The following is a 17591-nucleotide window of genomic DNA, read 5'->3' as shown; positions in this document are numbered from 1 at the left end:
GCTAACAGGCAACTTCCACTTCCCATCATAAACATGCAAAACTCTCTGACAGCACAGGCACACAGATGCATATATGGTTAGGTGATTAGGGGGATGGGGGCTGTACCGCCCTTACTCTTACCAATAATTACGTGCACATAGACGCTCGAGGTTTTCGCCACCGTGGGTACACAGGTGTAGTTGCCAGTATCGCCGGGCATGGCGTGCTTGATTTTTAATCTGCTTCGCGGAGAGAAACGGAGAAGGGAAAAGAGAAACGGAGAAAGGAAAACGAAAACGAGAAGAGAAACATAGAGAAAATGAATGTCAGCGGGGGAATGCAGGTGGAATAAACGTTAAAGGGCTTGAAAAAAATACAAAAACTTTTGCTACTTTATGCGATGGCATAATGTGTGTCGAGCTGCTACCTCCACGACTGGCTCTAATTCCGAGTAACCTTACCATAAGCCCTTTTTTCCAGGCCCTCTCAGTTTCTCTTTCTATGTTTCGTTAAAACTCCTTCCATCTCTGTCATCTGCACCTGCATTTTATGGACGTCTGGGCCGTTAGTTAACAGCATAAATGGGCAATGATCTGGGGGCCTGCAGTGAGAGCCGAGGAACCATCAACTGCACCCCCGACTTTTGCATTTACTCGTCCTCCTTCTGTGACTCCAATTCTGGCTCCATCTCTGGCTACTGCTCTGACTTTCATTAAAGAAAATTAAAAGTCACACACGGCTAACTCAAGCATCCTCCGGTGAGGATGGGATGGAAGCCAAAAAGCCGCTCTACGATAATACCCTCCCAAGTGTAACCCAGCGAAACTCACAGTAAAAGAAAAACTACGTCCTGGGTATCCATTAAAGGGATACATTTTTCTGTTAAACGTGTTTCAAAAATAGCTTATGTTTGGGGTCCAAGGTGGTCAGTAAATACCTCTATGCAAGGTATTAAATTGCGATTAGGAGTGCGTTGTAATGTAACTTCTGCAGATGCTACAACATCTGCATGTTCGGAGATATGCTAACCAATCGAACCACAAATCTTTTGGGTCTTCAGTATCATCATTTCATCTGAAACTTTCATGGAGTTCTCCTCGGGGTCTGGCTTGAAAGTAAGCTGAAGTAGCACCCTCTTTATAGACCCTGCTGACAGGCCCAGGCCCAGCACAGGTTACCTCTTGAAAACCCTGTTTGCACAGCAATAGGAGGACAGTCAGACAGTCCTCCAGCCTACACTTGTCCTTCGCTTTGGCCTTAAAATGTCATTCAAAGTCGGAGTCCGTGTCTCTTCCTGTGTCAAGAGGAGAGAACACGGCCATGTTGGCTTTAAATTCCCGCTTCGACTGTCTGGATAGCTGGTTTTGGTTTCTGGTTGGTTCTGGCCGTAATTAAGTGAAGCGGCATTTTAATTCAACATAACTGAAATGCTCGGCACACATTTGCACGTTTGTATGTAATGATGGGAGAGTCGTTACATACCTCGAAGTCAGGCCGTCCGACCAATCATCCTCGACGCGGATGCGGGCCATGGAGCTGTCAATTTCATTCTCGCCTTTGCCATCGAGCATTTCGCTGCCTGGAATGCAGAGGAAGAGAAAGAGAGAGAGTTGAAAAGCAAATTGAATTGTGCGAATGAGGTGCGGATGCCACATTATGCTGCGACAGAGGTTCATTACGCATACGCACCTTTGTACCAGAATATGTTGCCCAGCTCGTGGGGTCCCTGCATAATTTTACAGGTTAGGTTAATGTCGCTGCCTGTCTTCACCATCAGATCTCTGGGCCCAAAGATTTCCGCCTTGAGTTCTGCAAAAAAAAAAGCCAAACAAAAAGCGAAAGAGAACAAAAAGTCACTTAAGTTGCCAACAGACAAAGGCAGGTTCCGTCTCGTAACAATGATAATAATAATAATGTTAATGATAACGTCCAAGTGCGCGTTTTTCTGAGTGTGAGTGTGTGTGTGGGTGTGAGGTAAGGGAGAAGGTTGGGGATGGGCCCTACTTTATTACACAGAAGCGTGTCTCTATTATGCTGGCGATAAGCTTTTGTTATGCCATATAAAAGACAGTCATACGCCCCGTGGTACTACCTGCACTTCGCTTCTTTTCTTCCTTTGCTATCTCTGTGGAATCATCTAAGAGAAAGTGCTGTGAATTTTGTTTTCTGCTTTCTATTCCATTTGAAGCCAAAATCAAAATGTCAACATTGAAGTGCCTTTTGTTGTTCCCAGCGTCAATGATTTCAATTGGGAAAAATCCTCGTGGACGGCTTTGAAATGCGATTTTTTCCTTAAAGCTTATGATTGCTGACAGTTGCCTTAATGGAAAACGTCTCTGCCATCGACTTCCCTCATTTCATCGTATTCCCCCACACAGCCCTCCCTCTACGTCTAATGCAAGTGCTAAATATCAGCGAGGAGCAAACGGGAATGGAGAACAAACAGCAACTCTTCCATTGCTGTTCCACTTTCACTCTTGTCTCGTAAACTGGCAAGAGGAAAAACTTTCGCAGGTCCTAAACAACCGCAAAGCCTGTGGAAATAAATTGCAGCACCAGGGGGATAGGCGGGGGATCAGAGAGAGAGAGCAGGGGAGCTGGTATTGCAACTGGAACATCTGTACATAGGACTCCTGCGGCATACACACATGCACGCACGCATTGATGTGGCTAAGCTTTGCTGTGGGGGCTGCCGCTGCCTGCTATTCAATCGCGTGGCAGAACTGAGCAAAAAAAACGAATTTTGAAAGCTTGAAAAAATCTTTTTGCGAAATACCACATACATAAATATGTTGCAAAATTGTTTCATACTTTGCATGAACTCAAAAGGAGCGCTTCTCATAGAGCCCAGGGTATTATTGCCAGGGGGGTATATAGGCTTCGCATTAACAATTGATTCAATATATCTAAAGTAGTGTCATTAACTAACTAGATCAAGAAGTACTTTTATTCATTTAAGAAGTGCGCTTTCCTCCATTTTCAACTCAACAAAAGATATAATAAAATCAAATTAGCAGGTATCCCTAGTAGGAGAACACATTACATTTTTAGTGAACTTTCGCCTTTAAATCAGGTGTTGTGTGCGTGCGTGTGTGTGAATGATGGAGTGTGAGTGGGAAGGGTAGATCAGACTGGGTCCCAAAAATGTTAATCTAAATGAAATGCCAAGTGGAAAAAGTACTACACATCCTCGAAACAAAGAAGGGCGAACAAAGGCATAACAAAATGAAGGGGAGAACGAGAACAAACCCCAAATGGAATTCGAACACGCTGGACGATTATCTGGCTGTTTTATAGACCCGCACAGAACTCGCTTCGCTCCACTCTAGAGAAAAGCGCTGAGTATGGCACACTGTTGTTGTTTTTGTTGTTGTTGTTTCCCCAACCCCGTGGCAGCTGCTGGTTCTGATGGTTGTTGTACCTGGCAAAACAATTGTGGCAGCGAAAGCTAACCGTCTATGACTTCTGGCAACCCCAACAAAAGGCAGACAGGAATGGCTGGGAAAATTATTGCCGCACACATGCAGCTGACAACGCGCTTGTGGTTCCCACGAGAAGCACGGGTGCTGTGGCAGGGTGTGGGTGTGGTTGGGTCAGGTGTGAATATATGTGGATGCCCGCATGCGGCAGGAATGGCTCCATCTCTCGACTCTGGCTCTGGCTAAGACTCCTCCTGCTGCCTAATGCCCTACCTGCTGACAGGGAACATAAATGCGAGCAGTTTGCTGCATGGCCACGGCGTGCAGTGGCGTGGATCTCCCCAAAGGAAATTGCTTATTTAACTATAATTAGATTAAGTGTTCCCGGCATTTGGTGAGCTGCATTATGAATGAGGAGCTGCATTATGGCCAGCCGATTCTAGGCCCACGATTCTGGCCAGACCCACAGCTGTTTGAAGTTTTCATTAGACACGGCCACAGTTGACCCCACAGTTGCCAAAAAAAATTGCAAAGTCTACTGCTGGCTGCATGCCAAAGTCGGAACGACTGTGCATGTATCTGTTCCTGTTCCTGGATCTCAGAGCAAACAAAGTCCTTACTGAGTCTTGTTTACACACGGAGTCAGGACGACGTGGGCTTCGGCCCAGGCTCAGTAGCAGTGAGGCCCTGGAATATTTTTGTGCAGCTGCAGCAGAAAGCGGAAAATAGGAACTTGGAAAGAAGAGCAGATGCAGAAGGCGGAGATGGAGGCGAATGCATTTTCATTTTTCTTGATTTCGCGCATAAAATGCGCATAAGCCTATATGGCCATAAACATTTAGACCAATGAACTTTGCACAAGCCCAGGCCCCGGCATGGCATACTTTTTGGGGCCAGACCGAGACCGAGGAGCGTTGCAGCCTAGCTCCCGGGTATCCTTACTCTCAATGCTGCCTGCTGTAAGGGCTGTAAAAATTTATTACCCTTCAGCAATGTTGATGCATGTTTGTACACATGTAACAACATCTGAGTATTTATTGCCCGAATAACCATTCCGAACTGGGGCGAAAAGGATCTGTAGGCATTAAATTGTTTAAGTCTTTAAATTCTGGAGAACAATTAATTGGAAGCAATTTTTTTGTGGCGCTCCAATTGCTCGGAACTAATTGTCAAATCAAATAAACAAATTCAATTTGTAAAAGTCAGCCGCATTGCCAGCAGCACAATTGATGAAGTATTTGTGTGTCTTCCTCCTCCTTAGATGAATCCACTCCATTCAGTTTGCCTGTCCAGATCCGGCTCAATCCAGTCCCAGTCCCAGTGCCACTTCCATTTCCATTCCCGTTACCACCCATCCCAACAATGGCAAAATGAAAATGCCCAAAACATCATCATCATGGCCCGAGTCCCTTTCCAAGCCTATTTGGTATCCCCCATTGTTGTGATTATTATTATTATTAATAATTCGACGATACTGCAGAGACATTAATCATTTCCTCTTTCTCTCTCCTTCTTTCTCTCTCTCTCTCTCTCTCTCTTTAAGTATCTGCCTCTGCTATTCCGCTGTGCAATATCTCAGTAATTTATCATTGGGGCATTTTTTGGTCTAGGCATTCGACGGAGAATGTAATTTGAGGAGCAAATGAACGAAATGGGAAGTAAAACATTTGATTGCCGGGAAAATTGTTCGGACCTGCTGCTCCAGACAAAGCTCCTGCTGTTGGATTATGCAACACAAGTATTTATAAAAATTCATTATCCCCCTTCGGAGCATTTCAGGCTCCACAAATGGAAGAAGTTTCGTATCCCCTATAGTTGCTCGCCTTATATTACGTACCATTTTGCATGCAGGAACAAATCCTTCAACTGGCAAAGGTGTTTTCAGCTCGGTGCATCATCAAAATTGACAGCATATTCTTAGCAGTTGTTTTTTAGCCGCAAGACACCCCTGAATCCCCTCTCACAGAATATTGAAAAAATTCGTTGTTTTTGGCAATGTCACTTAATGGGTTTCTATATGCCGCAATTATGTGCTTATTCACGGGAGAGACTTGCGATCCCGATAAATTTGAGGTACGGAAAAGGATTTATCTTATGAAATTTACCAGTGATTGGACCTATTCTACTCCCTGATATGCTGTCATGCAGAAAGTATGGAAAATGAAGCAGTGACTACTCCCACCTCTGGCCATAGCTGGGATTATTACGTGCGCTTGATTGCATGCAATTTGCCTGCTGGTAATGTCAACAGCATCGCAGAAGCATTTTAGGACATCTTAGGAACAGGTCGGTTTGGAGGAGGAGTAGCAGCATCAGCAGAGTGTTGCTTTATCAAGTCCAAAATGAGTCATCTACTTTTCATCTCCATCTCGTCAGCCACGTATTCAGATTGCCTTCAATACCCCGCTCTCTCTCTATCTCTCTCTCTCTCTGTCTCTCTCTCTCTGATAGCTGCAGCTTTTCCACTCTGCGTTACCTTTTGCAATTTGTTTTTCACTTTTCCTTCCAGTCTCTCCCCTCTTCCAAGAAGTCTCAACCAAATCCCCCAACCCTTCCCCCCTCCAAATCATCCTTAACTAAGGAAGGTAGCGCTTACGCTTGATTACATTCGCGCTGGTAAACAAATTTTTCTAGAAGCACAACAACACCTTTCTTTTTCTTAATACGAGTTTACTCTTCCAGAGAGTATTACGAATAAGCCAATACCTTGCAGTCGAGCACTTATATTTATCTAAGAAACTTTCAACGATACCGGAAGCTGAGACTCATACGAGGTTGAATTCATATGGTCTTAAACTGTTTTTGTAAACTTTAATCAGTTAGAGTATCAAAAGCTTCGAGTTTCGTTCTACCTTCTCCTTGTTCCTCACTATATTTGTCCTTGTCCTTGTCCTGGTACTGTCACTGTCAGTCTGCCAGCCGCTGTCGCTCAGTTTGAGTGGGACTGGTGCAGGGACACATAATTTAATTTACAATTTGCTCACTTTATCAGCGCGTTTGGTAATTTGCCTTAAATTCGAAATTAAATCGAGGACGAGGGGGTCGTCTCCAGCTACATATCTGGCGGCATATAAACATTCTCTCCTCTGTAGCACCTAGGTGGGGCTACCCCTACCCCGGCATCACACTCTGAGAGTCTCAGAGTCGAGAACATAAAGTTGGTAATTTAAGCAATGGAGCGGGCGGCTGCTCTTGCATTAAAATGTCAAAAATATGGCTGCCAGGACGGAAGAGGAGGCCCAGTACAGAACCGACGGCGGGGGCGTGGGCGGGGGCGTGGGCGGGGGCGATTTATGTTTATGATGCGCTGGTCAGCCTGGCGCTATTTTGTGTATCATTCTTGGAGTCTTGCCCCTGCCCCACTGTCTCTCCACACTGTGTTACCGCACACTCCTCTGACTGACGGGCGTGTAATAGAATTTCAGTGGCGTCGAAAAGAAGCAGCAGAAGAGTGGGAAAAAACACAAATTTATGGAATTTTTAGTGCAATTTTTTATTTGCATAAGCGCATAAAAAATTTCTGGCATAACAACAAACTTGTTTGCAACGCGACAATGGCAGCAGACACCGCACAGTGGAACCACTAGAGTGTCAAATTGCGTACACAAATAAATGCACATTAGTGGAGTTTTTAGTCAGTAAGAAATGAGAGCAGAAAAATCAGTTTCAAAGTGGAAATTTCATCGAATGATCATCGAATATATATAGAGTGAAAAAATCGTATTATTTCCTCATATTCTTTTGATTTTGACTGATTTTGATTGAGGACATATTCAGACATACATTTTTGAATACCTTTTCACCATCGTTTTTCGATTTACCGGAGGTTCTGTACAACTGTTCTGTTCACACTGTTAAACGCTAGTTGACTCCCATTAAATGTATCTTTTGCATGCAATCGACGGAGTTTCACCTAAAATGCCTCCCTATTCGGTTTGTTCGCACACCACTGTGCACCACTGACCTGCTGTTTGCTGTTTCCGCATGAGTGGCATGTCGAATATTTTACTCGTACACTTCTTTTTGGGCATTCAAATGAGTGCGAACGTGGAAGGAAGCTCTGGGAATACACCTACCATGGGTGCACATAGACTTATACACATTCGTATATACTCATATGCACCAGTTTGGCAGTCATTTGCATTTCCGCAAATGTAATATTTATGACTTCTATGTGTCTCTACCCATGAGTGGGTCTGGCTTGATGTTGGGTTTGCCAGTCTGTCAAGGGTCTGCTGTTGGTTTAGTATGCGTGTAAACTTATATGCAAAGCTCTCTTTCGTATTCCTGCCAGCACTAAAAGATTCATAACCGAGTCAGAGCTGACCAAAGCATTTTATTCTGGCCGAAAGTCGCTTGTCCATGTGGCTAAAACAACTTCCATGCATACACACAAGTTCGAGTACTGGGAGAAGGACGTGGGGCGGGGGAAATCAGAGATCAAATAAGCTCATTGAGGGCACTCTTCCGCACCAGAAGCTTTTAGCTAAATACATTTTGCTAATACAAAATTCGATAAAAATGCACCGAAAAAGCCACAAAGGTTGGTTCACAAATGCCGTCAGCTTGGGTCGTCCCAAAGATCTTCTAAAGGCCATGCAATGAATGGGTATCCATCCAGAACTGCTGACGAGGCAAGGGCACAATGTGTGAGAAGGGTCGTCTTTGACCTCAGCCCCAAGTTGAGTGCAAACTAATTACAATACCCAGAGGTAAGTAATGTCCATAAAGAGCTTCCACATAATCTCATATCCCCTTAACAGCAGCAGCAGCGTCTTCAACTGCTCGGCTGCTCGGCAGTCCAATTTGCACATAATCGAATTGAAAATTTTATAATCACGAGCTGGAGAAGACGCCCCAGAAACCAGTTAAAAGCGGGCCACACACGTGCAGAGAGGGGTAACTACTGAGGGGCATATAACATGCATATTGTATGGCTTCCTTAAGCTCCTAAAATCTGCCTGGCAAGCTGGAACTTCCAGAGTACATGTAATAGTGGTCGGGATGAAGCATTCTCTCGTAACACATAAAAGTAATCACTTCAGTGGTTTGTGACCAGTTTTGAGAGAGTTTTCCCCTCGTTACATGCTCTTTCGATTGGGTGTTTGGTAATGTAAAAAGTTCTGATTATAATCAAAGGCTGGCACACATTTCAAGGATAATATTATGCAACAAATGTGTGCCTTAAGGGGATACTTGTGCACTTATTATGCTGCCTTGTGGGGCATCAAGGCGAGGCTAGGAGGCAAAGATATGCTCCAATGCATTTTGGAGGATCACACATCAATAGCGGACTGAGAAGGGCGACCTTCATATGGAAAGCCCTGACTGTGGGCGGGGCGGCTACTCACCCACAACATTGAAGGTGTACGACAAGGACATCTTGGGCTCCGTGTTGATCTGGCACTCGTAGACCCCCGAGTCGCGGGGCTGGGGATACTTTATTTGCAGAGTCCAATTGGCCGAGCCATCAGGTCGCAGGACCTGTACATAGAAAAGAAAACATTTTAATCCAATATTAAGGTACTCGTACTCCCCTATCGGGTAGAACTCACCTGGAAACGCTGATCAGATGTATAGGTTGTGCCGCCGGCGGTGAGTATATGCAGATCACGTTTGCGTATCCAGGAGACCTAGAACGTGAACAGGAACAACAGAACAGAAAATTGCCATGAAGTGCTTTCCTCAGTTACATTGCTTACGCCTCGGCGAAGTTCCGAGTTCGGGGAGCATTACAAATTCCGCACTTAAAAGTTTTTCCCCTCCCATGTGTCTTTTTTTGCGGATTGTGTCTTCCGCTGTTGCTATTCACACCACTTAAAGCAGAGGGACGGCGGTAGACACAGGAACAAAACGAGGACGAGGATGAGGTGGGTAAAATGAAAAACAAAGCGTAAAGTTTTCTTTTCCGCTCATTTTTTCTTGGTGTCTTCTTGCCGCTTGCCGCTTGCCGCCTGCTCCTGGCTCTGGTTAATCTTTAACATTTTGCTTTTTGTTTCTGGCATTTAATCAACAAACAAACAACGCACAGGCACCAAACGAGAGACAAAGGACGGGAAGAACAACCACGAGAAGTTGCCGAGCATAATCCGTGTACATTAGAGCGTGAAAGGACCAGCGCGCGCGTATGCGCCACGTTACCCGGAAATGAAAGACGCTCTCAGAGACCGTCATATAAATTGGCCCTAACAATTGGCTACTGTTTAAGCCAGACGACTAGTTGAAAGGTCACTCGGCTAGTCAGTCGAATGCCAAATGTCGTCCAAGCTGCCTGTCTTAGCGCAATTTTCAATTGTTTCAAATAGCCTTCAATCCTTTTGACCAAAATGGAATCGGAGAAATTGTGGAAATGGGAAAATCGAAAGAAAGGCAAGCAATGAGACAGCTTTGACGCCATTTTCAGCCTTTATTTGGAAGCATTTTTATTATTCCTTGAATTACATTTTCATTTGATTGCCCAGCGCCTTGGCCTTCGCCCTTAGCTGGAAAATCTTTTGGGGAAAGCCATTAACCATGATTTTGTGTGTGTCTCTCCCTGGACTGGGCCAAGATTTCGTTTTGTGGCCCGGCATCGGCATCGAGCCCTGGCACACTTTTGTGTGCCCTTTTCGGCACATTGTTGCCAATTTATTTGATGACCTTAGTTCTTGTCCTCGTTGTTTCCGTTGTTCCCGGCTATTGTGATACTCAATTTTAATTACATTGCAAAAGTTTTGTCCCCAGCCCCGTCTCTGTTCTACCCTCTGTCCCCGCGAACTTTAAATGTTTGCTGGCTGTCAACATTAAAGTTGAAAATATGCTGCCTCATTAATAAACTTAATTGCTCAGCCCCGTGGGCTTGGCTTTTGCCAAAGCCAAAAGTCATCTTAAAAGTAAACCATTCAACTATGTGCCAAATCCGCATTCGGGTTCGGACTCGGGGGCTAGATGCAAAGGATTGGCCCTCTAATAAATTCATTCGATTCGGAATCAGCACCCATTGCAGGCGGGTCACGTAATACGTAAAAATAAAAATCATTCGCTTGTAAAACTTTTATGTGCTGTCGCTTTTATGCCCATAGCCGATGTCCTGGCGTGCCCTGGCCTGTCCAGATGTAAATTAAATCGCTCAAATCCTGGCTATCATTGTTGTGCCACAGATTTACCCATTTCATTTCGTTCCATCGGACAATTGTCGCCGGTACCACACTGCGTATGAGCAATGCCATAAAGTGAGCTCGAAATTAACTGCTAAAAAGGGATGTGGCACACACTAAATAACTATCCGGACGGCAACTCAATAGTTGCAGCAGCCATTTCAGTCGAAATAAAAAAGTACTAGGAAAAGGTCCCATTGATATTCCAGGCCCGTTGCCCTTAAATATTTCATTTTGCCGCTGGAATCTGCAGAAATCAAAAGTGAAAAGTTTTCCAACCCCAGACGAGAGACGGCTAAAGCCCTGCTCAGGTAAAGCCAGATCCCCTGTCAAGCTGGATCCCCAATCTCCGAGTTGCTGAATTCCCGTGAGTGGAGGGAAACTTTGCTTTGGGTATAATTTCCGTAATGTCTTTAGGTTTAAATAAATACCACAAGCATAGTTTTATATTATTTAACACTTTGTGTTCGTTGTGGCTGAGCGCTGTGCGGCCAAAAACTTTCGCTTTGCGTGCCTCCTGCTTCCTGCCTCCTGACTCTGACTCTTACTTTCTTTTTGTTTTTCTGTCATCTAACAGCACTGGAAAATGAAAGAAGTTTCCGCTGTTTGTATGTCTGTGTGATGGTTTGGGCGAGCGTGTGGAAAACTTGGCGAAAATACATTAAAAACTTCGCTGACGCATTTTCTGCGTCTCTAGCCAAAAGACTTTAGACCCAACCCCACTTGACAGAGCCAAAAAATAGTTGCACTTGCAGTTGCTGTTGCAGTTGCAGTTGTTAGTTTGTTACAGCACAGCCAGCCACTGGCTTTGTCCGAGCTTAGGAAATGGTGCGAAAATGAACGGAAAATCGACTCGATTCCCATGCGGTTCGCACGAAAAAGATTCCAATTGGCAAATTACTTCGCATCCACTTAATGAACTCAATACTCGTACAAATTAAATTCTTCCCTTCCGCCAGGGGCGACAGCGACAGTTGCCAGATGAAGACTTCAATGGCAATTTTTTTGGATCAGTTTGTAAAGAGAGTTGTAAACAGATTTTGACTCGTTTTTCCTTTCAGGGCTTTGTGTTGTTTCGATGGGGCATGAAGGTTGTCTTCCGTATACTGGCATTAAAAAGGGTTCACTGCCTTTCCAGAAGGCCTAAAACTTTGTTTAATATACGCTTTTTCTTTGTTGCTTTTCTGCTGTTATTGTTGTTGTTGGTATTACAAGAGTAAATTGCTCGTGCTCATGTTCGCTGATGTAGCGCCATGAAGCGTTTATGAAAATGTTGGCGGCACTCGGTGCGTAATAAATCAACAGTGAATGGACAATCCTGTGAAGTCAAGTTTAACAAGCGGATTCCGGGCGGCTTCCAGCAAGGGCAGCTAAAAAAAAGGCGAAAAATGCAAACCAGCGAGGGCCCATCACGGAGGCGGGAGGTGGAGTGCCAGTTGATATGGTAATATCAGACTACATCCCACACAGCCAAAAGGGTGGTGATCGGGTGTTGGAGGGGGGCCCGGGCTAACGAACTAACGGCACGGGCATAAATTACACTCCGCCTTGGAGCGGAGTGGCGCACAATGGAAGCCAAGCGCCGGCAAAGTTATTTGCCGTAACTGTTACACTTTCAATTTTGAGTTTATGGATGCAGCCCTGTCCTAGAGAACGGAGGATGGGGCAGGACTCAGAACTGGGTGCCAGTGCGGGCAATGGGAAGGCATGTCTTCGGGGGCACTGACAGGGCGCGGTTCCAGTCTGTCAATTACAATTAATGTTTGCGCTTAGCCCGAGGACAAGTTTGTTTTTCAGCCAGCGCATGCATAACTGCCTCCATTAGGGACCGTCCGAAAAAGGGATGCAGGGATGATATACTATATATATATATTGATTCTGGCGGGAATGGGGATCGATATGGAGTAAAAGCCCCTACAGTTGTAGCTGACTTTCGGTAAGTATTTCCTGGAATCAGGAAGCATTCCGTGAGCTACACTTCAAAAGCTGAATTTATCTCATAGCAAAAGCATAGAAACGATAGCTAAAGCATTCTCAATTTTAAACAGACAATGTGTTAAAATTTTTGGTATAATTATTTTTGGACCGAACTACCTAAAGGATTTTCTAAAGAGTAATGGAGTGCGAGAAGATTGGTGAGTGTGAGCGTGGGGCACTGTCTGAGATGAGATACTATTTCAGGTATCCGTTCCCTCTCTCTACAGTAGAGACCACCGTTACTGCTGGTGACCTCAAACAGGACACGACCCTAGAGCAGGAGCTCGAGGGTGCACTGTCCTCGAGCAGCGCCGATGATACGCCGCCGGGCATGATCATTGTGGGGAGCCGCATCAGTGCCAGGCAGGAGCTTATGGAACCAAGCGTTGCGGACAAGGATACAAAAATCGAGGGCGAAAATGAATTCGGAAAAGATTTTCAAAAGGATGTTGAGCTGCCACGGGAGCCGGAAAATGCCTGCTCCATGTCGCTGGGCTTCAAGCCACGTGTCCAGTTCCAGCGGGTGCCGCATGAGAGCGTTGGCCGTCTCTTGGCCAGCACCGAGGCTGCCCTGGCAGCCGCCACCAGCTCGGCCTACGCCACACCCATGTCCACGATTGCGGAACCTTTTGCCACATTGCGTCACGTCGTCGACGAGGCCACACAGTGCAACAACCTCGGCAACGAAGTGTCTGCCTCCAGTGAGTCAATGTCCTCGCTGGGCTCGCTCGTCTGTCGTATTTGTCATAACGGCGATAATCCCGAACAGTGAGTAGCCCTTGGTTATAAAGGCCTATCTATTTATTTATCTATCAATGACGTGTGCCAGGACAGAGATAAAGGGGCTCGCCCTGTAGGGCTCTGTCATTTGGGGGATATTTGTTGGTTTTTTTTTTTTTTGTAGGTATACTCCAAATGGGTTAACGGGGGAGTATCTGTCAAAACGATATCTATCGAGTTAATGGGGTACCTTGTATACCCTGCTTCCGCTGTGCATATCCAGGGTAAATCCACTTCCATTTAATTACGTTTGAGCAGCCGCAAATTGTGCAAAAAATTAATTGCATGACATTTAATGCATTTAGCGAACGACCAACGAGCAAATGTGAATTTATTTTAATTATTAAAATTATCACTGCACGTAGCCCTTCCTGCCCCTTGGCTCCTTTATTCGCGATTCCTGCCTCTCTCTTTCTCTGTCTCTCTTTCTCTTGGCAGGCGCTTATCTCGCTGGTTCGCCGTCTTTTAATCCCCTGATTTTTCATTGTTGGCGCTGTTTACACAACCCCACACCCACACCCACCCACACTCGTCCGCCCACTTCCTGTTCTTGCCTCTCTACGAGTAAACTGCCGTACACACTGCTGATGTTTTCATTCCGACTTGTTTGCAGACTGGTGTCGCCCTGTTTGTGCAAGGGCTCCCTGACATATGTCCATGTGCAATGCCTGGAGCGCTGGATTAGCACCTCGCACTGCACGTTATGTGAACTCTGCCAGTTCCAGTACAACACGGAGCAGACGCTGCGGTAAGTGAAAGGAGCAGCAGCAGCAGGAGATCAAAGACGCACTCGGCTCACAGCTCCAAAGCGTTTTAATCAGCTGAGCTGCCGCTGAGTTGGCTTTTCCTTTTCCCTCCTGCTAATTGCAAGCCCTGTCTTTGTCAGTGGTTTACTGGGACTCTGATTCCGACTCTGATGCTGTTGATTGTGATTATGCATTCTCCCTCTTGATGTAGGTACTCCTGTCTGCAGTCGCTGCGAATTTGGTATTCGCGGGCCATGAGCCGCCGGGCCCTGCAGGAGGACTGCCAGATGTTCTCGCTGCTCACTTTGGTGGCCTTTGGGATCATCGGCACCCTGCTGGTAGGCATCCAGTACTATGCCATGAACAACCAGTCCTGGGCCATGAGCAAGCTCTGGACAAAGTCCTGGATGCTCTTCTTTCTGTTCATGACGGTGAGAGTGATTCTTGCGGGTACTAATCTTAGCCTCTAATCGGCCCCTGTCTTCCACAGGTTACCGTTTACTTTGCAAATATTTTTATGCTGGTCAAGTCCCAGGTGACGCCTTGGTATCGGTAAGGAAATCCGTAACCCCAAGAGCGACTCCATAAATATCGACCGTATATCCTCCTCTTTCCTCCAGCTGGTGGCAGTCAGCCAGAGACATCAAGCTGATTCTGGAGAACCGGCGACCCTTTCCGAATCCGAGTCGCCTGCGACACCAGGCGATGGACGCCGGCTCGCTCTCCGCCTCCATGATCACCCATCACGATCAGCAAGAGCTGGCGCCGCCCACGGCAGTGACCCCTGTGCCAACAACCTCCAGCGAGGATGGGATTGAGAGCAGTCCCGGCCGTCAGTGGGGCAAGCGTATGGAGAGCGCTATGCTGGCGGCCGCCATTGCAGCCACAGTGGAATCGATTGCCGACGCCAGTGCACGGGAGAGCGAGAGCAAGGCCGTGCAGCAGCCCAGCCAAGAGCATCATCGTCCTGGGCAGCCATCGGAAGGCGCCGGCAACTAAAAGGGCAATGACAAGAGCCAAGGAGATAGACGGACACTGAAAAGGAGCAAGTGGCAAGGCGGTGTATGCGTGTCATTTGTTTAATGTAGTTTCAATGCTTTTAATGAACTTTCCCAACGAGCAGACTTCAATTAAGTCAGGAGCTGATGATGCTGCTGTTCTAGTTCCTCTTCCGGTTTCTGTTCGTGGCTGTAAGGTGCTTGGTACGTGGTGCGTGTTGCGTGGTGCGTGTCGGTGCCTGCACTTTGCCTTTGCCCGGCTTCCTTCGAGCCGCACAACTTCCGCTTCCTGTCTCACCTCTTCCTCCACCAGCCCCCCAAAGCGAGGAAATTAAAGCTGATACCAGCACGAGGCATGAGGCATGAGGCATGAGGTAGAGGCTGCCACAAAATGCCTGATGGCAGAGGCAGTCACGTGATTGATGGCTCATAAATTAGTCATTTTCCTTTAGCCGGGGTGTGTGTGTGTATGTGTGTTCATGGGGGGAAACTCGTTAAGGCCAGGACCACGCCTACGCCTGTGACGGGGCAACACCCACAGGACGTTGCTCAGTTGTCGCCTGTCTTGTTTGGCAATTTTTCTCCCCCCTCGAGTGCAGCCTCCAAATCGCCCAGTAATTTAGTCTAAGCCTCTCTCCTTCCACCTCCGTATCTGCCCCTCTATACCTCTGCCGTCATCTAATAACAGCACGAGTCCTGGTTGCTAATGCACACTGGTTCAAGGGCCGGATGGAGTCAAGGGAACCTCCGTTCGGTGTTTGCATTTTGAATGATTGGACGCACTGTCACCACTTTGGACCACTGTGAGCCGGCGGCTGGGACTGGATGGGATGGCCTGGCCAGGAGTTAAGCCGGGCTAAACAGGGGAAGAGCCGGACGCCCACCTAACCATGTTGACATATTAGGCCCTGGCATCGTTACTGCTCGTTCTGAAGGGTTAACCACCCACAGCGCCCTTCAATCATTTGCCTGTGGACCCCAATGCTTAGGCAATCACGGTCCGAATGATTGAGTGCCTGCAAATCCCAAGCGGAATTTTCATTTAACAGTATCTGGCTCAGTTCCCATATGCTCTTTTTTCTTTTTCTTTCCTTTATTATTGGCTCATGCGCTTGCCGTAGGTCTCCGCGTTTGTCTCTCTATTGAAATGATAAAAAATCTTTGAATTAAAAAGTTAAAAATTGTACTTTGAATTATAATTATTAAACTATAATAATTGGATCTCCGTACTAATCATTGGAACAATAATAAAACAGTCCTTTCGTAGTAAGTCGCGGCAAACCTTCCGCGACACGATACTATTCCTGCACTCCGTATATTTCCTTTCCACCTAAAAACCACTATATGAGCTATTTCCAAACCACATCGTCCGTTTTATCTCACTATCTTTCTATGGAAAAGTTATTGGGAGCAAAAGAGAGATCGAGGCTTGGTATTAAGTAACTGACAATTTTAAAAAATTTAAGATTTCCATCATGGTGAAATTCAGAATATCGGTGAATACACCAGGGAATTTGTCACTCTAAGGCCCCCGCAACATTCAAATATCGATTGTTTTCTCAAAGAACATATTGTGAATTGCTTCTAGGTATCATATGTTCCCTCTGCTTAATTCTAAATCGGGAAAAAATGGGAATTGGTTTTGACTTGATTTGGATATATGTATAAAGATCCATCAAAGTTGTTTTCAATCTTTTTAAAAATATAAAAAAAAATACATGTTTAGAGAGAGCAGCGGGAATCACAAAATCTACATTTTACCGATAGATTTTCGTTCTAGGTTATTTTTTGTTGAAGTATACTTACGTCCTTATCACCCAGCCGCTCCACGCGGCAGTGTAGGAAGCCGGTTTGGCCGACGGTTACGGTCAAGTTGCGCGGCACGTCAAAGTCGAAGTAGGGCAGCAGATTCGAGGGCGAGATGGTCGTGGTGGTGGTCGTGGGCGGCGTGGGGGCAATCGCAGCGCTGTAGCCTGGAAGAAGAGCAGATCGAGAGGGTGGGGGATGTAGCATACATTGCGGCATAAAAGCTTGTGCCAAATGGAAATTTATTTCCATTTTCATTCGCACATACGTACGGGAAAACGTATTGTATTGTTGGTTTTAGCGGAGCATTCAAATGCCCCGACCCCAAAAGGCCAAAGGCCTGGCCACAACTTTCGGTGGCATCCAAAGCCCTAACTGAAACTGAAAAGTAATAAAATTCGCATAAAATCTCGGCTCAAAAAACACACAAAAACAGAAAACCAACAAACGGATGTAGCGGGGGATAAGTGGGGGGCGGTGGCATATATGTGTATGTACATATGTGCGAGTATATAGCACAAAAAATCCTCAACAAACAATTATATTTCGGTTTTTATTTCTTTTGGCATTTGTTTGATGGAAGCGGGACTGGTACTTAAGTGCTGGGTTTTCACTGGAAAAAACTTGAAAATAGATCAATTTCTTTGCTTAACCATGCAAATAGATGTCTTGTGTACCAATGCGTGCTTCCAGAAAAAGCACACTAAAATATAAGAATTTAAAGTCCACTTGTGGACTGTGTGTGGAAT

At 45.9% G+C, this 17591-nt stretch overlaps 2 protein-coding genes across 3 annotated transcripts in view; one reads left to right on the top strand and one right to left on the bottom strand.

The window, feature by feature from the left end:
• LOC6593262 (zwei Ig domain protein zig-8) overlaps nt 1-17591 on the bottom strand; it is a 46304-nt gene that overhangs the window by 1718 nt on the left and 26995 nt on the right. Inside the window, exons 2-7 of the mRNA XM_026986682.1 lie at nt 16843-17009; nt 8955-9032; nt 8751-8883; nt 1670-1789; nt 1463-1559; nt 122-219 (exon numbers count right to left, since the gene is read on the bottom strand). Of these exons, the coding sequence (XP_026842483.1) occupies nt 122-219; nt 1463-1559; nt 1670-1789; nt 8751-8883; nt 8955-9032; nt 16843-17009 (693 nt within the window). The remainder of the gene's footprint in view (nt 1-121; nt 220-1462; nt 1560-1669; nt 1790-8750; nt 8884-8954; nt 9033-16842; nt 17010-17591) is intronic.
• LOC6593263 (E3 ubiquitin-protein ligase MARCH4) lies at nt 12588-15172 on the top strand. 2 transcript variants are annotated; one of them, XM_026986680.1, is made up of 6 exons: nt 12588-12670; nt 12740-13280; nt 13906-14040; nt 14250-14469; nt 14529-14590; nt 14659-15172. In XM_026986680.1, the coding sequence occupies exons 1-6, from the start codon at nt 12652-12654 to the stop codon at nt 15035-15037; spliced, it is 1356 nt and encodes a 451-aa protein (XP_026842481.1). In that variant the 5' UTR covers nt 12588-12651; the 3' UTR covers nt 15038-15172. The 2 variants fall into 2 exon arrangements, with proteins under 2 accessions (XP_026842481.1, XP_026842482.1); XM_026986681.1 differs by having other exon boundaries at nt 12637-12670; nt 12743-13280.

The sequence above is a fragment of the Drosophila persimilis genome, unplaced genomic scaffold (genome assembly GCF_003286085.1).
Source record: "Drosophila persimilis strain 14011-0111.01,24,50 unplaced genomic scaffold, DperRS2 tig00000002-arrow-pilon, whole genome shotgun sequence".
NCBI classification, from domain to species: Eukaryota; Metazoa; Arthropoda; class Insecta; order Diptera; family Drosophilidae; genus Drosophila; species Drosophila persimilis.
This window is presented reverse-complemented; position numbering and strand designations above follow the sequence as displayed.

Bases quoted from the DNA above. Each gene is read 5' to 3' on its own strand.
- LOC6593263 (XM_026986680.1), top strand. The intron at 13,281-13,905 runs GTGAGTAGCCCT...ACTTGTTTGCAG, and splicing joins AACGGCGATAATCCCGAACA to ACTGGTGTCGCCCTGTTTGT. The intron at 14,591-14,658 runs GTAAGGAAATCC...TCTTTCCTCCAG, and splicing joins CAGGTGACGCCTTGGTATCG to CTGGTGGCAGTCAGCCAGAG.